The 23,051-nt window shown below is 41.2% G+C and overlaps 3 protein-coding genes across 3 annotated transcripts; 2 read left to right on the top strand and 1 right to left on the bottom strand.

Annotated features, from left to right (window-relative positions):
• The first annotated feature begins 321 nt into the window (after positions 1–321).
• LOC103705084 (protein TRAUCO-like) lies at positions 322–5,113 on the top strand. Its single transcript, XM_008788685.6, has 2 exons — positions 322–1,491; positions 4,707–5,113. Exons 1-2 carry the CDS (start codon positions 414–416, stop codon positions 4,979–4,981), a joined length of 1,353 nt encoding a protein of 450 aa, XP_008786907.4. The 5' UTR covers positions 322–413; the 3' UTR covers positions 4,982–5,113.
• A 2,549-nt stretch (positions 5,114–7,662) lies between these two features.
• Positions 7,663–18,503, top strand: LOC103705085 (protein RETICULATA-RELATED 4, chloroplastic-like). Its single transcript, XM_008788686.5, has 8 exons — positions 7,663–8,317; positions 13,150–13,218; positions 13,941–14,072; positions 14,178–14,231; positions 14,345–14,389; positions 15,561–15,700; positions 17,960–18,085; positions 18,184–18,503. Exons 1-8 carry the CDS (start codon positions 7,817–7,819, stop codon positions 18,230–18,232), a joined length of 1,116 nt encoding a protein of 371 aa, XP_008786908.1. The 5' UTR covers positions 7,663–7,816; the 3' UTR covers positions 18,233–18,503.
• A 3,393-nt stretch (positions 18,504–21,896) lies between these two features.
• Positions 21,897–23,018, bottom strand: LOC103705086 (DTW domain-containing protein). Its single transcript, XM_008788687.5, has one exon. It carries the CDS (start codon positions 22,887–22,889, stop codon positions 22,032–22,034), a length of 858 nt encoding a protein of 285 aa, XP_008786909.2. The 5' UTR covers positions 22,890–23,018; the 3' UTR covers positions 21,897–22,031.
• Positions 23,019–23,051: the final 33 nt, after the last annotated feature.

Raw genomic sequence — 23,051 nt, 5'->3', positions numbered from 1 at the left:
TAATATTTTTTCTTCTCAAAACTTTATTTCACATATGATTTATATAATATGATTTATTAAAGTCCGTAACCCAGTAACCTTATTATATAGAGTCAATAACTAGTATAATGGCTCTATGTAAACCAGAAGAGCATATTTTTGCTCTATCCAAAGCTGGGCATTGGAAGACAGATTTTTGTGTGAAATTTGGGCTCCATCCATGGTAAAGAGCAGAATACGCACAGATAGTCTCCTATCTTTTACCAAAAAAAAAAAAGAAAAAAAAACCCAAACAGCATCAATCTACTCGTAACCTGATGCCGACGTTTGTAGGATTATCGCCTTTGGGAGTCGAGTCCAAATTAAAAGTGGACTTCCAGGAATCAGGTTTCAGGCGTGACTCCGTTTCCTCTCCCTCCAATTCTCTCGATCCCATGGACAAATTTCGACCTTCTTGTAAAGAAGACGAGGTGGGGGACTGGAGCGATGCCCTCGATCACGTCCCCTCCCTTCCTCCTCTAATGTCTTCTCCTCCTCCTTCCCCGCGGGCGGCGGCGGCGGCCGATGTTCCCGTCTCCTCCTCTCCTCGGATGCTATCACCACCGCCTCCAGTTCTACCACTAGTAGAAGAAGAAGAAGAAGAAGAAGAAGAAGAAGAAGATAACGAAGCGAAAGAGAAAGGCATTCTCCTCGATCCCTCCTCCCTCCCCGATCCCCAAAAACCCCACCTTTCCCTCGCCGCCGCCACGGACGACGACGAGCCCCCGGCGTCCGATGACACAGACGACGACGACGACGTTGACGGCGCCGTATCCGCCGGGAAGAAGCAGAAGCTCCTCTCCTCCTTGACCTCCCCCTCCTTCCCTTCCCCGTCCCCCGCCATCCCTACCCCCGCCGCCGCGAAGAAGCCCAAGAAGAAGAACAACAACGTGTGGACCAAATCCACCTCCCGGAAGGGCAAGAAGAAGAGCAAGGCCGTCGCCAACGCCGCCCCCGAGGACACCGTCCTCATGACCCCCATACCCCGCTTCCCTGACAAGTCCGACGACTCCCCCGACTCCAAGGTCTGCCTCTCCCGCGTCTGCAAGGCCGAGAAGGTCGAGCTCAGCGACGACCGCCTCTCCGCCGGCAGCACCAAGGGCTACCGCATGGTCCGGGCCACCCGAGGGGTGATGGAGGGAGCCTGGTACTTCGAGATCAAGGTGGTGAGGCTCGGGGAGACGGGTCACACCAGGCTCGGGTGGACGACGGAGAAGGGGGACCTCCAGGCCCCCGTGGGGTACGACGGGAATAGCTTCGGGTACAGGGATATAGATGGGACCAAGATTCACAAGGCCCTCAGGGAGAAGTATGGGGAGGAGGGGTACGGTGAGGAGGATGTGATTGGCTTCTACATTAACCTTCCAGATGGGGCTTCGTATGCTCCCAAACCACCGCATCTTATTTGGTACAAGGGGCAAAGGTACGTATACTCGGCTGATGGGAAGGATGAGCCTCCCAAAGTTGTTCCTGGTGAGTTCTTCCTCTCCAAAATGTGATTTTTTCCCCCCATTTTATTCTTTTTTATTGTATAGAATTGCAAGGCTTGGAATGCTATTTGCTTTGCTGATTATTTCCTGAACTGAAATACGTTCTCCCTGGTTTATCATCCTATTCTCATCATTGTCTTTGTTAGCTGCAAAGTTCTCTTCTTGACGAGTTATATATCTGCAATTTTTGTAGTCGCGCTAATTCCCATCGTGGAATTATGTATAAAATTCTATGGAAGTATATCTGTGGAGGAATTGAGTTTAGTCGTATTTACTATTGATGATATATGAGAATGGAGTATTGGCTGTTGCTGAAGTCCTGGTCTGCAGTTATTATTCTTTCCTGTTTCACAGCTCCAGGATTGAATTGTCGCTGTAGCTTCATTGACCTCTTTCTGCCTATACTGACGGTTCTTGTTAGTTGTAATTGATGATAAGTTTATATCTAGTGCATCGGTTTTGTCATTAATAGACACCATTGGTCATTAAGGATATTGATGTTATCTGCCATGAAGGCAGAAAGTTTCTCAGTGAGTTTTTGGTGTGGAGTATTTTTGTTGTAAAATGTAATTTCTAGGCAGATGGTGGGGAAGTGAGACCAAGGATCAGAAGTTTGTGGGAGAGTTTTTGGTGTGGAGTACCTTTGTTGTAAAATGTCGTTTCTAGGCAGATGCTAGAGAAGTGAGACCAAGGAAGAGTTCTGATGAGCTATTATGGGGAAACAAATGGCTCAAGAAGGAGTGAGTGTAAGGCAACATTCATGAAGCCAATCCAATAGGTGGGATAAGGGATTTCAATTCTGGTTGTTTTGATAGTCTTATGAAATTCGTGGTGGTTCAGCATTCTTGTCTTAATATCAAAAGTTTGCCTTTGTCGGATAAATGCAGCGGGGTTTGATATGTTTTTACTAAGTAAGGTATAGGCATTTATAGATATCTTCTTGTTTTGGTTTCTTGCAATCACATGTTTTTTTTTGGTACAACGGCTGATCCCCCAACTCTAGGATAGGTGCAGCCAACAAAATCATAAGTGAGAAAATAGCCCAAGGTTGGAGGAGAAACCCCTTGATGCGTCCAGAAAACCTCTCCGGAGTGCTGGGCGGCATAGGTAGCAACCCAGTCTGTAGCCCTGTTCGCCTTTCGGTACACATGTACAGTCTGGAAGGCGTTGCACTCCCTGCCAACCGACGGATGTCGCAAAGTAGAGGGGACTCCTCTCCTATCTGCCCCTCTCCGCATATTCAGTTGACCACCGTGGCCGCGTCTCCCTCAAGAAGGATCCGCTCCACCTTTAGCACCCGTCTTGCATAGGCGATGCCTTTCCAGACTGCCCTGAGCTCTACTTCTATAACTATCAATCCAATGATGTTGCGGCTTCCTGCAGCAATCAGCCGTAAATCGTGACTCCTGATCACAAAACTCACACCAATTCTATCTCCATTGTCTGGGACACTATGATTGAAGTTCACCTTAAGATGGCCAGAGAGTGGGGGCTCCCAAGAAACAAGGACAATTCTGGGCACTGTAATAGCAGGAGGGTCTCAGATGTCCCTGGCCATCTAAGATGAAATTGTCGTGGTAGCTTTGGCGACCTCAGCAGCCTGAAGAAGAGCTCTCTCTACCACATTTCTTAAGGGCGTTCGCTTGTCCTTAAAGATCCGAACGTTTCTATCTAATTATATGTGGTGCGCCAGATACGCCCATATAATCCCCCACCCCACCGTCCTCGGACTCCGCATGGCGGCCCTTAACTGGTGAGGTAGGTTGTCAACCGATTGAATGACTCGAGGCAAGGAGAATATAGCCCACCTCCAGATGTGTATTGCCCGTGGGCACTCAAGCAGAGCATGGCTGATGGTCTCCTCCATCCCAGGGCATCTACCACAGCTCGGGGTGATCTTGACTCTCCTTCCCGCCAGCACGCTCCTGGTCGGTAAACAACCCTACGCCACCTTTCATAAGAACAAGGCTACACGGAGGTGAACACCCATCCTCCAAATCCATCTGCCATCCATCTGTCTAACTACATTACTGCCCATCACCTCCTGTAAGTTTGTGGCCTGCACCTTGAATCGACCGGTGGCTGCCCAGACCATTCTAAATGCCGTCTCTCTCATAGGTAGCGGTATGTCCAGAATGCTCTCGGCCCGAAAGCCTTCCTGATTAGCGGCTTGTTCCACCTGCTCCCCCTGGACGATCAGATCGCTGACTCTTTAGCCCTCCAACCTCGCTGAATCCACCTGGGTCGGCACTCGACAGAGCGGCTGCTCGCATATCCATCTATCCTTCATGACACCAATGGACTGACCATCGCTAACTGCCCATCTGACCGCAGCAAGCACCATCGAAGCATACGAATAAATCTTCCTCCAAATGAAGGAACACCAACAACCAACCTGAAAGTCCGCTGTCCCGGTACAGTCACACATGTTGGAAGTCCCTTGCTTGTCCTACTTGTACTAGGATTCTATTCCTAGTTTATATTCGAATCTTATTCCAATAGTAGTTGGAATAATTTGTCTTTTAATGCTAGTTCACTTTAGTTACATTGAGCTTTAAGCTTTAACATATTTGAGTTTTTTTTTTGTTGAAGTAAGATAGTGACGTTTTTGTCTTTTTGTGAGAGAGAGTAAAAATAAGGAGGGAGAGTTATGTGAAGCAGCTTAGAGAGAATTATTTTGGTGTGTGGAGCCTCTTTAGTGAAGCTTCTTTATGAGAGGGAGCCAAACTTATTGTTTTAGTCTTTATTTTCATTTGAATAAATTTGTTTTTCTCTCAATTTTTTTCTTCCTTTATTATTTTCTTTGCGCAATTCTCTGCACATATCTTTTTTGGGTTTGGTTTTTGTTTTGGATCTTGAGCTGGCATGGTCGGTCTACTTTGGGTGGTGTGCCGTTCTACAACACAATAATCATATAAGCAGTATCTAACACTTTTGTCCTTGTACTTTTTCATTTTCCAAAGTAACCGTAGTTTTTCAAGACGCATGACAAAATTTTGACATATATATATATATATATATATATATGTATGTATGTATGTATGTATGTATATATATTGCGGACTAGAAAATATCTGATTGTGGTCCCTCCAATAAAGACGTTTACATGCATTTGAGCAGTTGAAGTCAGTGGACTGCTGCTTGTGATGCTATGATACCATGTTTAATTGCTGTCTAATTGTTCATGCATCTATGCAGGGAGTGAGATATCTTTCTTCAAGAATGGAGTCTGCCAAGGCATTGCCTTCCCAGACCTGTTTGGTGGAAGATACTACCCTGCTGCTTCTATGTACACACTCCCTAACCAGCCTAACTGTGAAGTGAGATTTAACTTTGGGCCTGATTTTGAGTTCTTTCCTCAAGATTTTGGCGAACGTCCATTACCAAGGCCGATGATTGAGGTTCCCTATCACGGATATGATGGTAAGATTGAAGGCCCTCCAGAAAATAGTGTCGCAGAGAAAACAAATTAACCATCTTTTCTTGCAGTTTTTTGTTTTACTCGTGGAAGAGAGGCTATGAGCTGAAATATGTAATCTTTAGTTCAGTACTTATGGGTGACTGAACATTAAATTAGTGCTAATATCTGTTTTTCTTTATTGTAATTAGTCAAGTTTGTTCATGAGTGTAACTTATTTTACTTGGGAAACGATGTGCGTATCTTCCATAGTGAATCCACTCCAAAAGAAGCATGAGGTATTTGCCCCGACATCTGAAACGTGCCATAACAAAGAAGGATGAGCATGTTGTGCTCACTGAGACCCATGGCCAGCACTGGACATGTTTGTCTCACTGGTTACAGTCTTTGACATGTCAAAAAAATGGGGAGCCCATATAATTCTTTCTTACTGCTTTATTACAGCTGAAGTGAGGTGGTTTACAATCTAAAAGGATTGGCTCTGGATCTGGTGTATTGGCATGTAGCAAGCCTTGAGATATGAGGTATATCTCTGCTTGGAGCATACTCAAAATTATAGTTCTCTTGCTGCAAATTACAAGCGATGGCTGCAGGACTCTGAATTCCATACCAAAGCATAAGAACAGCATGGTCAATAGTTTCCATGATCTCGAGGATTTTTTCTTAAAAAAATGATTTTTACTGTGGACGGGTATCTCCTGAAACACACAAGAGAGTTTTGCGGCTTGAGTTGATGTGGAAAGGGAAAAGAAATTGGACTTGGAATTCCCAACCAAATTGCAAATGCTGCGGTCCAGGCTGCTGAGGATGCCATGTTTTCAGCTCTAGCTCTCAGAAAGATCAAATCAATGATCAATGCAGGCTAAGCAGCAGAAGCAGCAAATGGAACTAGAACAGTGTGAAGGAATCTTAAAGAAAAATGTCATGGCTGCATATAGGAGGAGAAGGAAGACGATATAATGAAGTTGAGGATTCCAGCAGGTACTTGATGGAAGGGTCCTTGTCCAGGTTAGAGACATCTTACACCAAGAGAAGAGGCCGAGTTCTCTCCCTATCATTTTTGGAGTGCTTGTACGTTAATCAGCAGTTCTCAGGCCTTAGCTATGACAATGTTTATCTATTAGCCTTTTTACTATGCACAGATGGTCAACTAGTTACAAGTAGGATACAGCCATCCAATTGCCAATTTATCGAAAAATGTGGAGACATAAAATACAACCACCAACTAGTGAAACAAGCACATCAGCTGCTGCATGGCCCTCAAAAAATGAGATACCATTCAAGGTACCAAATGTGTATTTAATATGCGACTCCATATTAAGGCAAAAATTGTAACAATTCAGGACCGATCCAGAATAGCTAGTCGGAAAATATTATTTGGGTTACTTGATCCTGTATAAGTATTCAAGATCTACCTACTAAATAACCGATGTGAGACTAAATACATGCCTGCACGAGTTCTCAAAAAAATGTCAGTTGTTTGCCCCTATAATCTCATCCAGGTTGAACCACATGCTTCACTTAGAAACTTTAAGTAGGAGAGCATTTTTCTGGGTCTGATGATCCCTGTGTCTACCAACTAACCAACCCCCATCTTTTGGTCTGCCAATTGTTGGATGTAGAGAAAAGTCATATGATTGCTCAAGCGTATCATCTCATCCTAAGAGTTGTCAGATCATTGAGACCAATTTGTATTGATATAAATATGCCTGGCAGTTGAGAAATTGGAGCCACTTGATACCAGCTCAATATTCCTAATGTATCAGAGAAACCATGACCATAATCATAATCAAAACTATCACACAAGCAAAAAAGTCTTACTGAAATTCTGAAATGGAAACTATAACATATATACATGATGCAATGGTAGGAACTCCAATCCTAGACCCCCGAACTGTGTCTTTCTTTAACAAAAGAGTAACATATATAACACTGCAATGCAAACTAGTCACCATGAGTTTTCTATTTTTATCTTGAACTTGAATTTAGTACAATTAGATGATCAAACTTTCAAAATTTTATAATTGAAACCCAAGCTATGACTTTTGTTTGATGCCCATGACGAAGATGCTTACGTGCTGTCAAAAAAATTGCTAAAGCGGCAAAAGTGGCTATTGTGAATTTTTTTTTTTTCTTTTCTGATTTGTGGTTTTTTTTTTTCGGCACATGATCCATTCCATCACAACCACCTAACCGATATCAATTGTAAAATTTTAAAAGTTCGATGATTGGATTGTACTAAATCAAAGTTTAGAATAAAGATGGAAGACTTGCACAAGCTAAAAATTTTTGGCTTTTTTTTTTTTTTTTTGACAATAGATCTCGCATTACAAAATCAATTTATGTTGCACAATGACCCAAGAAAAGTAGTTTAAAAAAGCCATAATTATCCCAACCTAATTCTAACAGATAAGAGCACAGTCACGCAAAGCCTTGTTGGTGCGGGCCCGAAAATCCCCGGACTCAGCCCTAAACCAACCCCCGGCCCAAGAATAATGGACCGGGGCTGTATCTTTCATCCACCGTTTGATCGCGTAATGGCCGCTTCAAGAGCCGTGCATGGAGTTCGGAGTACTTTGAGATCTGTGCGGATCTCGATCCAATGGTCGACGTTGCGAAAGAACATGGATCGCCCTTTCGCGCGAAAGATGCACCCCGAACCCAAAAGTATCCGGAGGAATCCGTAAATTTGTAAGGTATCCAAAGGGATCGGTTCTGGCAACGGAGGCCCAAATTGTCGCCCTCCTGCCCGATCCCCACCAAACCTGCGTGAATCCATGGCCAACGACTCTTCATCCTCATGATGATCGCCAAAATATAATAAAACCACAGAAATACGAAGCCCACCAAACAATCTTCCCTCAGAAAACCAACGACCCACCTCCCACCAATGGCGGCCGCTGCCTCCGCCGCCGCCTCCTCCAACCTCCGCTTCCCCTCCAACCCCCACCGCTCGTCCCGCTTCCAACCCCCATCCTCCGCCGTCCGATTCCTCTCCCCCGCCATCCCTCCCCGCCTCCGGATCTCCCTGTCCCGCCCCGCCCGGCGCCCCCTCCTCGCTGGATCCGGGGGGACCGGCGGCGGCGGGCTCGGGAACACCGGCGGCGGCGGCGGCGGAGAGGATGGGGACTCGAGCGGGAAGAACCAGACGGAGGCGCTCCTCGCGCTGACGGAGCTTGGCCGGTCTCTGGACAGCCTCCCTAAGGACCTCGCGGCGGCCGTGGAGGCTGGGAGGATCCCCGGGGCGATCGTGCACCGCTTCGCCGAGCTCGAGAAGTCGCCGATCTTCCGGTGGCTGCTCCAGTTCGGGGGATTCAAGGAAAGGCTTTTGGCTGATGACCTCTTCTTGGCTAAGGTTGCCATGGAGTGCGGCGTCGGTATCTTCACCAAGGTCCTTTCTTTTTCCTCCTCTGATAGTTTGTCTCGACTTCTTCTGTTTTAGCCCCACAAATAAGATTATCACCAAGATCTTTGCGTGTGCCTTTGTCCAATTTTAGGTTGTTTTCATCTGTTAATATTCAAATGAAGGACCTCTGTCCTCGCCTATATACTTATCTAAATGGAAATCTGGCAGAAAAGCATTTTAAGATATTTTAGTCAATGCAACTTGGTCTATGGGGGTCAATGCTTGATCCAAGCATGTTGTGGCATCTTTGTGTTGTTTCTGGTGTTCTAGTGTAGTAGTAATGATGCATCTGTTGTAATATGTAGAAGAGCGGTTAATTTGCTTTTGCTTATTGTTATAACTGACCTAATGATGTGAGGGTAATCTGAACATAGATATCTTAACGATTGTGACTCATTCTTTTGCTTCTGCTGTCGTGGTCGTCTTTCTAAATTTTAAGATTTATTTGCACTATAGGTCAAGTATTTTGGAATGGAAAGAGAATATGATCTGTGTATTGGGATGTATAGATCAAGGCAAGGTTGTTAATTGCTTAATTTGTTATTTATGTAAGCACACAAAATAATAAGCACCACTGGTTCAACCCTTACATATATAGGTCCATGATGATATGAAAGATGTCGCAAAAATTGGAGCAGATTCTCTGGTGGAAAATTTGTTGTTTAGTGATAACAGCAAGGGCTTACATGTGAGCAGTCAATGGAAATGAGGGTCTGACATCTTCAGTAAATGCAATTGAAGTCATTATGCGAGACAGCCTTCTAGTCTTCTTGTCCATTTTCTTCATCAACCCACTGCCAATTACGTATGAGCCATGCAAAATACCATACTTATGCATATTTTTAATCATCATTTCACCTCATTTATATAATAATAAAAGAGTTTAAAAGGAGAGAGGACAAGCTTGAAACTTTGTAGATACGTTGATATGATAGAAAAATGTCCAACAATGGTTAAAATCCCCTTAATGATATATGTTATACCAGTCTCTTCTTTCGGAGGTAGGTACTGAAAGAGAGAGGCTGCATCAAATATAAAATGTGGCTGGAAGAGAGACTTATTCCCCTATTAAGAAATACTGATTAGTGGAAGAACATGATGTATTACAGTAAGAAGAGGTTCATTGAGGATTAAAGACAGCTTAGTTCTTACTATTCCTTTGTGTTAATTTTGAATTGTTGACTTATGTTGAATTTTGTATCACCTCATATGTATTATACATCTTCTAGATATCTAACAAAATTCAATCATGTTGGTACAGTATATACTGCAATGTGCCCTTGTATCAACTCCCATTTTGCCAATAAGTGGTTGCATCACATGTTAAATACCACCGTATGGGTGGCATGCCGAAAAGATTCCATATCGTACCATACCGATACGGTGTTAGTGTGATACTGGTACGGGATCCGGTATCGAGACGGCGAACCTTAGAGTGAATAGTAATATATGTAACACTTGATATTTGTGGACAACCAAAGTTTAATTTTGTTTTTGATCTATTTTGGCTTAGTTAGGTAATTTTTATCTCTTATGTTTTTTTTCTGGGTGATTCTCACAGGAATTGCTTTCAATACACATACAGTTCTTTTATGATATATCCCTGTAACTACTTGGATCAAGAACTCAGCATTTCTTGAGCTTTTTCTTTCTTTTTTCAGCTAACATCTTGGTGTTTTATGGGCATTTTTGTTGGCATAATCTGCTTTGTTTTTCAAGCAAATTTTCTAATGGTTAGCAGTGTTGTGAAAATGTTCAGTTTATGGAACTTTCAGAGTCCTATAGTCTGTTGTCAAAAACAGAGTGTACACTACAGTATTTTAGTTCCTAGTGAGGGAAAAATTGCTTTCCTGATTGACATGACAGAGCAGATGAAAGTTTAACTATTAATGCAACTTAACCAGTCAATGAAATATTTTTATGCCGTAATTTGGCATCTTTCTTTGATAATATGATCAACATAGATATAAGCACCACCAGTTCGGGTCCTAAGCCCAGATGCAAAAAGTGGAGGATGGACTTCAGGTTGAAAGTCAGTAATGACAAGCATGTCAACTGGATCCTATTTTGAGCTTAGGTGGATGAGGATTAATAAAGCTGACCCAAATAGTTGGGACAAAAATTTGTGGTAATGTTTATTGATGTAGATATGGCTGAAATGATAATACAATATGGATGTAACAACTTTTGGGAAATCATCTAGAATATAGAACTGTTCCTTATTCCCTTAGCTACCATGGTCCTTGACATCCTGTTCACAATGAAAAGATAGAGAGGAAAAGCTCAATTTATGTTCATGAGCAAGTTCCTCACAGAAATTAAATATATTGAGTTTCAGGTGGTAAAAAGGTTATAGAAACATGAGAGGAAAAGGAACTAAAATATTTGCAATGTGCATCATTGGAAGAGAAGTCTAGCATAGATCGTTTTCTGATACTAGCAGTGAAGACAGCATACTAGCATCTCCTGTCACATAGTTGGGTGCACTTTTATTTGTAATCTGTCCTTGGGACTTGAAAGAGGGAAGCACCGTATTCTCAAAAAGACGATTGAAGGTTGCTCCTTTATTTCTTTTGTTGCTTTTTTGTATTAGCTCTTGATTTTGCCTATCATCATGTTATAATGATAAAGAAAATTCTTGAGGTATAGTTTTGTTGCATCCATGGCTCTGGCAAGCAACAGAATTTATGATTCCACTGGAATAGGGCTGATCTGATGTACCAACTCATCCTTATCCCGACAAAGCAAATTCAAATATATTGACAATGATTACTATTTATGCGATGATTTAGTGACACTCCTATGCATTCATTAGATGCTCTGTCTTCTTGTTGATTTGAGAAAAGAGGAAATATTTGTTGAAAATATCCATTTTAGCTCTGCATAGCTTACAATCGCTTTTTAAGTTCAAATATGTTCCAAAGCTAAGTTGTAACCTCAAATAGAACTAATGATGAAAAACATGTTTGCATGATAAAAGCATGCTCTAACCTCCCCCCCCCCCCCAAACCAATAAATGCTTGATCTTCATTTTCTGGGCCACTAACTCTTAATGCATTAAGGAAATTTTTTAGGTTGAGAATCAATTTATTTGTCTTGCATATTGTTGATGTAATTTGTAACGACCCAACACCTTACTCATGCCAGCATGTGTGTAGTTCAACATCAGTTATGCCAAGGTCGGTGGAACCGGTATCAGGCACCGTACAGGCTCTCCGACAGCATGAGTCGGTACGGGCTGTGCCGGGCTTGTACCGACGGAGGAGACGACATACAGACCGTGGGAGAGAGAAAAAGAAAGAGAGAAGAGGGAGAGAGGGAGGGAGGCCAGCGAAGGGTGGCAAAAGCTGATGGAAGCCGCGGGAAGCGAGACCGCGGGAGGTTTTCTTGTTTCGAACGAAATGGGGGTCCGGCCGCGACCTTAAATTTTTTTTCGATTTTTAAGTGAAGTCGGCAACGGGGCCTTAAAAAATTCCACCAGCCCTTCGCTGGCATCCCGCCCTCTCCCTTTCCCTCCCTTCTCCGCTCGCTCTCTTTCCTTCTCCTTCTTCGGCTTCGGCAACGGGTTTCATTTTCGTTGCCAGAAACTGTACTGGTGAGCCACCGGTACGGCTCGGAACGGTCGGAACAGCTCGGTCCGGAACGGTTCCGCCGACCCTGAGTTATGCATTAGGGAGATCTTGGGCGTTTATATACGGTCAAAGAACCCCAATTTTGGCTAGTGTTTACGTGAGGGATATTGGATTGTTGCAAATAGTATCAAAGTAGACTTGGCCCACAATCCGTTTGGCCTAGGGGATATTTTAGGACGAGCCTTTTTGGAGTTGATCACAAGCCTATCATGGTGTTTGTGATTGGATTTGATCGGTTTTGGATAATTAGCATGGCAAGGATGCCGGAGGTTTAAATGGAGGGAGTATGTGAGGACCCATGCGAGCGTATATTTAGTCCTATATAGGTTGTGCGTTAGAGAGATCTTAGATGTTTATACAGCGCCAAGGAACCCAAATAATAACTTTTGTGCTAGCTTTTTTGGATGAGGTTCTTGGGTTGTTACATATGAGATCATGATATTTACTTTTATATTTCTGTGCTTATTATAATATTGTTTATTGGATCAAGAATTTCCTAGTCTAGGGTAGCAAATTATTGTGTATGGGTTAGTTCCAGGTTGGACAATACCCTAAATTATAGTTTTCTGTCAGACGGACATGGACTTGGAGAACTTATATGTTTGAAATAGCATCCAGTTATAATTTGGCTGACCTGCATCTGACCCATTTTGACTAAATTTGATCCAAACAGTGAGCACAGTATATAACGTAGAACAAATAGATTTTTTCTTTCTTGATTCAGTCGTAATTTGGGCAATCTTCCTATTCAACTTGGTTTTGAAGTTTTATGCTAACAACTTGGGTTATCCAGACTTTGATTCAGACAATGCTTTTTTTTCGGGTCTGGACAAGGTTTATAACATCTAGATTTTTTTCTTTTAGTGGGGGGGGGGGGGGTTTAGCTGAAAAAATCAAACAACAATTTTGCTTTGCTTATGTTTTATTGCATCAGCAATACAACCACCAAATCCCCCCAAATTTTTTTTAAAAAAGAGAAAAATTGTCTTTCTGTATGCAAAATGTTTAGATTGAATGAAATCTATTAGGATAAATTTTGTTTATTTTCTACAGTGGTGAGTACTTAGTATGATGGTTTTTTGTTTCCTTCATTTGTTTCTAGCCTTATAATTTTCATTAACTTGTTTTCTGGAAGTATTTATGACTGCCATGATACTGCTGATCTGTTTGGCTTACATTTTTCAGACTGCTGCAGAGTGGGAGCGTCGCAGAGAGAATTTTTTCAAAGAATTAGATTTTGTTTTTGCAGATGTGGTATGAGTTCTTCCAGAAGCATTTCCTTTATCTTACCATAAAATCAATCTTTCAACTACTGAAACATGGAGTTGCACAACAAATCATCACTTTCTACTCTTTCTTCATTCTCCTTGATCTGTCATATATTGGGAAATTGCTTTTGATTATATAAATTGATAAAAAGTCATCATGTCAAGGATAACAAATAAATCTTTCCACTAGGCCATAGTAGTAAATTAGATCCTAAAACAATTGAGCTTATATCATCGAGAATCACCTTTCCCTCCCAGTAATAATAAAAATGAAACTGGTTCTAGATCTCATGTAGTTTTCATCTATTGGAACATGAAGCTGTGTGATCCTATTACAACATGTATGTATGCATGTTGCACGTATGCATGCAAGTGTGTTCCCATTTTTCGGCTAAGCAATTTTTGGTAGGAAAGAGGCCTGATCAAGGTTTTAAATATAGGTGGGACAGTAGGGCGTCCCATCATCTCGACTATCAAGACAAGATGAGTTGGGAAATGGACCTGGACATGATGGGACATCCATTGTCCCGTGTGTTGTGACACGGGGCGTTACATTCAACAGAAAAACTAGGACGACCTTATCTCACAGTATTTAAAACCTTGAGCCTGATAAAATAGTTTTCTTAGATAATCTGTTTTGCATTAGCTGAGCCATGCCCAGGTTCTTAATATGTGGTCTTTCGCATGCTAATTAACCCTTCATTTTAGGCGATGGCCATAGTTGCTGATTTTATGCTCGTTTGGCTCCCTGCTCCAACTGTTTCTCTTCGACCACCCCTTGCATTCAGTGCTGGACCTATTGCCAAGTTCTTTTACAGCTGCCCTGAAAATGCTTTTCAGGTGAGTGATACTTGTCCATGAGCTGCTAAAATCATTTGAGATATTTGTGTAACTCTGATTTATAACTGGAAACATTTTTTAACTGTTGGAGTTCTGTTTTTCCAGGTTGCTATTGCTGGAACCTCATACTCATTCTTGCAGAGAGTTGGTGCAATTGTGGTAAATTTGCATTCATTTAGTTTGCTGTGATAAGCTATTTGTGGAAAGCTATATAACCAATTTAGTTACTACTTATTTAAATTGTAATTTTTTAAATTTTTTTGTACGTTCAGAGGAATGGGTCAAAGCTATTTGCTGTTGGGACTGGTGCATCTCTGGTACGTTAGATTCTTTTACTGATTGGGAGCTTCATGTGTCAAATTTCAGCATTTCGCTGATTTTTTTTTAAACCATGATATCATTCACATCTTCATTTCTTCTTGGCAAAGTGGGGATTACTTATGATGCTTTTGAGTTTTTCATATTTTATATTGTTCTGTAGTATTTCTCGTACCCCTTTTAATTTTTTTTTATATTTTATATTGTTCTGTAGTATTTCTCACATACCCACGTAGATGCCTAGATGCACGATTTATCTTCCTTCAAGATTCTTTTTCATTCTAGAAGGTTAAGAAATAGAATGTTTTGTGTTGAACGTATTGCAACAGTGAATTAAATCATGCCTGACTGCTTTTCATAATTGTGTCTGATAGTGACCCGACCCTTCAGTCAATTCCATCCCCATGATGTCTAAAAGGTGCCAATAATATCTACCATCTTCGTTTAACTGTTTGATAACCTGCTCTTCTTCGAAGCACCGTTCACTCCTGCAAAACTTGTACATGTGAAAGTTTTTGTAGTAAGGAAGCCTTGGTTGCATGTTACTTATCAACATTATAAAACCAAACCTACAAGCATCTTTTGCTTTTGGGAATTGCACTTCACTACTGTCTATATCATTCATGTGTTGCTTCCCCATAGGTTAATCATTAAGCATCACGGTATCGATTTGGCAATTGATCCTACCATTTCCCTGGTGGTGCCTACATTCTGATTTCACCCTTGAATTATGTTTTCGTAGCAATTTCTTGCTTTTTACTGGAGTAACATCTTTAAGGAATCGTTTATTGGTACAACTTCTTTCCAGAGGTTGTGTTTTCCAAAGGACCCAGTGTAGTTCATGCATAAATGAAAACATTTAACGGTATAGTTAAATTGTTTACTCTCAAGAGTATTTCCTTAGCATTTTGCTTTTTTTTAATTTATTCATGAGCATGTTTTCTGGATTATCAATATAAATTTGATACATGTCTGCTCTCAAAGCTTCCAAGGTTTATACCAAAAAAGTACGGCTGAAATGCTGCTCAATAAGCTAATCAGCAAATCGTATATTCATTTATTATTATTTCAGTAAATTCTTTAAGCATATTAATCATGGCAATGGATAAGTAACCAGATTAGTCATGAGCAAAAGTTTTCAGCTGTTAGCTGAACTTACTGTTTTTGCAGATTGGTGTTGGTATAACAAATGCCTTGATTAATGCCAGAAAGGCATTGGACAAGAATTTTGCGGGTGAAGCAGAGGATGTCCCTATATTGTCAACTAGTGTCGCCTACGGTGTCTATATGGCAGTGTCAAGTAACCTCAGGTATGTATACCTCTTAAGCAATCATCTTATTGAAGTTTTCTGTCAACATTTAAATGAGGTCAATATTTTGCAACTTCTAACCTTACTTATCAAAAACTTTGGATGTTGTTATTCAGTGATTGAAAAGTTCAAACAAAGGTTTTTGGTGATGTCTGGTCATCATCATTTCTGGTTAATGACCTAGGCATTTCTTTATTATCTTTTATTCAGGATCTGTTACAAGTTCACTTTTTTCATAACCTTCTTTGACATATTCTTTCTTCAATGTTATATGGTTATGGTGCATATGATAAGAATCTTGCATGTAATTCAATACACAGATCAAAATAATTCAGACTTTCAGTCTGGATTTCTGCGACATATTTCCTTGAAATCTGTCATGACCAAAGACATGAACTCACTCGAATCTTGAGTGGTGACTGTTGTAGCCGATCAAAAAGGATGCTGGATAGCAAAGATAATTTTTGACACAATTGTACAGAGCACAACTTATTGGAAAACAAACTATAAGTTCTAGACAGAATTCAATGCAACTTTAGGATAAAATCCATTAAACAGACCTTAAAGATCAAAATGAAACCAAACTATGCTAATCTATTGTTGAGTTGCGGTTGCTTTAAAGGTCACCAAATCCCCAAAATGTACCTTCCAAATTGTTTCTTTGTTGATCCCTATTTGTTCCCAAATCCAGTCCACTCTCATCATTCACTCCAAAAAGTCTAATGATAAAGATGGGAGTGAGCAACACAGCTTAATAACTAATTTCACCATAATCTAAGGAAATTAACTAGATTGAAATCAAATGATGTTTAGCATGTACTTCGTAGACCAAATTTATAAAAAATGTTCAAGTAAAAGTTCAAAGAAACCATATTAAAACAAAGTATTGAAAATGGAGTCTACCAATCAAAGATTCATGTACCGGAAAGAGATCAAAAAGCAATAGAGAAGATCTTAGCATGGTTCACATAAATCGGATTTTCTTATAAGGAAAGCAACATTCTGTTCTTTTAACCCTTGAAGCCACATAAATCGTCCTTGCCGTCACAGAGGAGGCCACATAAAATCCTCATAAGCAAGGTTCGCCGTACTGATACCGAACCCCGTATCGGTGCCGCACTAGCATAGGCGTACCGAGTGTTGGTACGGTGGGGTATGCGGTACGCCAGGCGTACCGACACTGGCGTACCGATATCGATACCCATCGGTATGGGTACGGTACGTCTGGTACCGACCGGTACAGCATATCATGTCACAAGTAAATTGGATGAGGCCATATAAATCCTCACATGCGAACATGCATTTTGGATGAGGCCGCATATACAAGGATCCAGATCAATACTCATCCAGAATTTTGGATGTGGCCACGTAGCGAGGGGTCCAAGGAAATCCCTATTGGTGATATAAATGGGACTGGAATACCTCCAGGTGAGCGGTCCACATTTATATCTTTTATGTATGATATTAATATTAAGCTTGAAAAGATTTCACACATATAACATGGAACTGTTATCTGAAAGTTCGAAATGAAAACCACAAATGTATGAGATTTTCATAATTATCCTTTTCTCAATTTCATAAACACATATATGTGCTCAAAATATCAATTAGGAGTATCAAATCAAAATTTCAGATTAGCAAGTATCCAACGACCAGCACGTAATGACCTTTGTATTAATCATAAATTTTAAATTGTGGAATACCTTTAAAATATGAAATGAACTATGGGGTCCAAAATCAAAAAAAGCCCTAACTTTTGAGTACTAACTAGTATTTTAGGCTTTCAAAACATCACTTAATTTGAATTAGGGCAATTGCTAAGTTAATTAGAGTTGGTATTCAAACACATTGGTGGCCTTTTCTCTGGTCGCAAGCATTGGAATTAGGGTAATTGCTAAGTTAATTAGAGTTGGTATTCAAACACATTGGTGGCCTTTTCTCTGGGTGCAAAAGTATCCATTTCAGCAATCAACCCAGCCCCTTAATGACTAGCTACATTCATGATCTTGTTGGAGGGATAGGACTATATGAGTTTGCATTACTTTACAATTATGAATTCTAAAAGCAGGTTAGATTGGATTTTGTTTGAACAGTTTTCACATAAACCATTATTGGTTTGTGATTCCTTAACTTTAAAATCATATGTTATCCATCACCCTTCTGTTCACTGTAACTAGTTAATCAAGGGTGAACAAAAACAGGCACGAATTAGTCATTTCTTATTAATTTTATTGATAGATCATTTCTTGTACTCAACAGGTATCAGATACTGGCCGGGTTAATAGAACAGCGGATCTTGGAGCCATTGCTACACAACCACAAACTTGTTTTAAGTGCATCATGCTTTGCAGTTCGTACTGGAAACACATTTTTGGGATCCCTAATGTGAGATTTTTAGGGTCATCTCAGAAATTTTTTTAACCATAAATTGCTTGAAGTTTCCAATATATCTTTAAATTGATACCTCCTTTTCTATTGAGCAGGTGGGTTGACTATGCTCGCTGGGTAGGAGTCCAGAAGATTCGGGAGTAGCTCATAGCAAATAGCTGAATACTGCTACTCTCCTTTCATTCTGGCATAAACATTTGCTGAAAGCTCATTTGGAGAAGGGTTCATATTTATGCTTTTTTATAAGTTTCACAACTTTGATGATCAATACGGAAGGCCATTTGCCACTGTCAAGATCAATTTATAAATTACATTTCATATTGTTGTCCTTCTTGCCTCGCAACAGTGGCAAGTTTGAATGTTTTTCCGATGGTTGCATGATAGCAAATAATTGATTTGTCGATTTATTGCAATACATTTTTTTTTTTATGGTGTGCACAATTTCATGCTGTTGTTTGTTTTGCGAGTACCATATCTAGATTAAGTCTTTGTATATAAATCAGCCCAACCTAGTTGCTTTTAGGCTATCTTTGGGGGTTTCAAACCTCATATTCCATCCTCTTCCTTCCTGTGCCAAAATATATACATGTTAGTGGAGAAATTTTATGAGGTGGGTTGTTAAGTGGGCAAAGTTAAAGCATGGAGAAGTGTTTGAGGGATAAACCCTGAACTTTTACTTGATCTAGAAATCGTAGTTAAAAACCATAATCCATAGTTAAAAAAATCGTAATATCCCAATTTCATAATTTTGGAGTACATCAAAATGCACCCTAAAAGCTTTCTATTTAAGAAATTGACATCAAGTGTCAATTTTTTGTGCTATTTTAATTGGCTACATTGCAATCCAGTGTACTAAGTGGCTACGCAGTGCTGCGAGTGGAACTTCTGGGGCATCATCTGGAAGGCAGAGGCAGTGTCAGGGTTGTGGTGGGGGCGGAAGAAGGGAGGCTGCCGGTGGCTGGCGGGCGTCCAGATCCTTAGAGGATCCTGAATTCGCCCCGAGAAAAACAACTCTAGTGTTCTCAATAATGGCTATGGGCTTCGCCATCAATCGATGTGCTCTTTTCCCTTTTACTTGTCTTCGCGGTCGCTCGCCATTCAGAGAGAGCAGATGGAAAGAATGGGAAGGGAAAAAGAAGGGCGAGTTTGGTTGTATAAGAGAATAGAGGGGTATGGGCGCATCGGTGGGATACCTGCACCGCCTGAGACGGGAGACAAATCAATGGGGTGGGGATCAGACTTCAGAGGGAGAAGGCCCTTGGTTGGTGGAGCAAGGAGAGAGGTAAAGATCGTATTTACATGATCTGTGGATCAGTTTCACACAAAAAAAATTCATTCTAAAAAATAAAATAGAAATTGACTCGACCAGGCTGATAAAGAAATAATTTCTTGAATCCAATGCTAGACTCATTTGAAAGGTAACAATATAGAATAAGAAAATTGTGAAAAAAAGCAAGGGTGTAAGTCTTCTTTTTTTTTTTTCTTTTATTAATTGCATCTTGAAATCGATTACGATCTCTCTATTCATACCAGTGAAGTTTACCGTCCCAAAATCTGGATTGGATTACTCTTCTCATTAAAAAAGAGTACAATTTTTACAAAATTATCGTGGTTAGTAGAATTAATCATGAAAAAACTGAAACTTCTTCCGAGCTAGATCTCAACTTTTATATTAACTTTATCTTCAATCGCATCCTCTAATTCCTTCCAGATTGAGGTTTAAGCTTTATCAAATTTTTTTTTTACAAAAAAAGTTTTACTTTGACAAAATCCTTCTGAGGCCCACAAGTCATTATAGGATCTGGATCTCTATCAAACGCTATAGAGGTGGATACATCCTCATAATACTCGTAGATAGCTTTGTTTTGGCACCTGACATGCTGAAAATGGATGACGGATGAGAAAGTTATGACCTCCAAAAGTTGATATTCATGATCAAATTCTAGATATAGCAGATATTGCTCTAAAACCCTGTCCAAACCTACCTAAAGGACTCGTTTGGTTTGTTGAAAAAAAGGAAAGAAAGTATGGTCAACGAAAAAAAGAAAAAAGACCTCTCGTTTGGTTGAAGTTTTCAAAGAAGAGAGATAAAAAATTAGCATTTTCATAGAAATAAGATTTTAATATTTCATGAAAAAGAAAAATTTGTGACGAATATGGAAAAGCTGCTTTCCCACCGATTGGAAATTGGAATTCTTTTTTTTTTTTAATACCCCCAAAACTACCTTTAAGCTGTCAAAATTTATGAATAAAGTCTCTCTTTATTAAGAGTATAATAGATATTTCGCATAATTTTTTCAGAAAAGTAGATGCTCAACCAAACATAAGCTACTTTGGAATGTACTCACCTTTCCATGGTCAACCAAACATGCCAAAACCATTTTTTCAAATATCATATTTCCAGAATCAGCTTTCTAGAAAAAATATTCCAATGAAAAAAAATTCTTTCCGCGTACTAAATGAGTTCAAAGTGATTGGAGTGGTATAGTAGATCTGCTAATCCTTCTGAATCAGGGCTCTCATTGTTTAGGAAATTTACGTCATGCTAAATTAAAATAAGAGATGGAAAAACTCTTACTTCCTTGTGGCTGAACTACATGGTCTTGTTAGGAAATTAACCCTTCCGACAAATCTCAAGAGGACTTAATTCTTCTGACCCTAATTTCTATGACCTTGCTCAACAATACAATCCTTGACAATGGTTTTTCCTGCTTCACCCACAAATCATTCATTGTTGGTAATATTGGTTTCTGGCCTTGGTTTTCATCTATTATGGAAGGCTTAAACAGTTTCAAGTTCTCATCAGAGTACCTCTCCATGTCAAGGTGGCAATACAAAAGACTTTTTATTCTGCATCCTTTTTAACAAACCTAGAAAAAGGAATGCATGATAGCTACTATCCATATGCGGAGAAAAGAATGAGAGAGCTCACATGTTGTTTCTCGATTCTTGTGAAATGAGTATTTTGTAAGGCTTCGGGAAGTATCTCTGACTCCATTAATTCCATCATACATATAATTTGAAATTAAAAAAAAATAGCACCAGATATGTGTCTACTCTTTGAACTTACTTATACTTTTAAATCTTTCTAGATTTGATTATTTGGTTCCATGCAATCCTAAAATAATTTCAGCACTAATGTCATTCAGATTTCTTAGTAATATAGCCTTTTATTTTAGGAGAATATGATAGTTCTTCACCGCCACCCGGTCGCTCATAATTTTCCAATTCTCACAAGCTGCCACATCAGCCATATCAGATAACTAGAATGCCATAAGTCAGTAAAATTTTCAACCCAAATGCAGCACAATCATCGTGCAAACTGTGCGGACGTTTGTTTAGACTCACATTGGTTATTCGCCGAAAAATCTTAGAAACTTATACACGATCAAGAAATCCAAAAATATCATCCGACTAGCCATTTTGGGAGAGGCCCTAAGTTGTTACAAATGGTATCAGAGAAAACTTAGCCAATAGCCTATATAAGCTAGGGGGACACTGTAGTATGGATTCACTAAGACTGACCACGGACGATCATAGACAATCGTAGTGTTTCTTATTAGATTTGAACCCTTAGCCTAATGAGGACATCGGACTTGAACAAAGAAAGTATGTGAGGACCGTGCAGGCGTATGTTTAGTTCCACATCGATTATTCGCTGAGGAAATCTGGAGCTGGCATGAAAAATGCCTTAATCTGCCTCTTTCCATGTAGCTCAAGCTATAAGTCTATAATTTAACAAAAAATGTAGACGTAAACTATGAACATTTCCCAACCCATGGAACTCACTATCCATAACCTCCATGAGTGCTCAAAGAAATCACTTCTTATAACAGGTAGATTTCACTTTCTAGGTACTCGCTTCCACTGTACTTCTAAAACATATCTATCAGTAATTTCATCGAACATATGGCGAGCAATGCAGCAATTTACTGTGTGATTCCTACTTACCTCTCTCGAGCTGCTCTTCATTGCTCTTCTTCTTGATCTCCTTCTTCTTCAGTAACCTCGGCCTGGGCTTCATGGGCTTCAAATTGGATGCCTGGAACCCGACCATCGCCCTGAGCACGGCGAGCAACCTCGCCTCGACCTCCGCCCCGGCGCCGTCCGGTTCCAGCACCCGCAACGCCCTCGCCACCGCCTCCATCGTGCTGACGCATCCCAAAAATGGCTCCTTCCTCAGCACCAGATCCGACTCGAAGGTACTCTCCCCCTCCTTCCCTTCGTCGCATCCCAGCGAGACTCGGACCGCGAACTGCGAAAGGAACGGCAAGCTCGCCGCCACCATCTCCTTCGCTTCCCTCCAGGTCCCGTCGAACACGATGAGGACGGGATTCCTCCGGTCGGCCGGCGGGGTCTCGGCGGCCCACGCGCCGAGATCGGCAGCGGGGGAGGCGGGGTCGGAGCTGGGGAAGAGGAAGAGGGCTTCGGTAGGGGAGGAGGGGGAGCGGTAGAGGGAATCGAGGAGGGGGGAGGAGCCGAGACGGAGGCGGCGGCCGGGGACGAGGTAGAGGTTGTGGAGGCATTTGGAGAGAAGGGGGAGGGTGGCGAGCTTGCGGCGGAGCTCGTGGGGATGGTGGAGGACGACGACGCGGGTGGCGGTGGGGATGGGGCAGGGCGGGAGGTGGTCGCAAACGCACACGCTCGACGGCCGGCCACAGCCGTCCCAGCACACCGCCCTCCCCTTCGTCGCCGGCGCCTCCGCCGGTGCTTCCTCCGTCTCCCCCTCGCCAGCGCCGCCGCCGCCCTCGGGGAACGGTGTCGCTTCTCCTAAGACTTGACCTGGTCGAATCGTCAGCATGGGACAGAGACTACAGAGACCGTTTGGGATACGGCGGGAAGGGTTGCGGGTAAACTTCTCCTATAAATAATGTAGAAGAAATCTTTCCCAAGTTTTTACCCTACTCTTACTCCCCAACTACTTGGTGTATTTTTTCTTTCATGTTCTAATGTTGATGTTACC

This window comes from Phoenix dactylifera, chromosome 14 (assembly GCF_051530095.1).
Source record: "Phoenix dactylifera cultivar Ajwa chromosome 14, Ajwa_hap1_PhDact_Kaust_v1.1, whole genome shotgun sequence".
In the NCBI taxonomy this organism is placed as follows: domain Eukaryota; kingdom Viridiplantae; phylum Streptophyta; class Magnoliopsida; order Arecales; family Arecaceae; genus Phoenix; species Phoenix dactylifera.
This window is presented reverse-complemented; position numbering and strand designations above follow the sequence as displayed.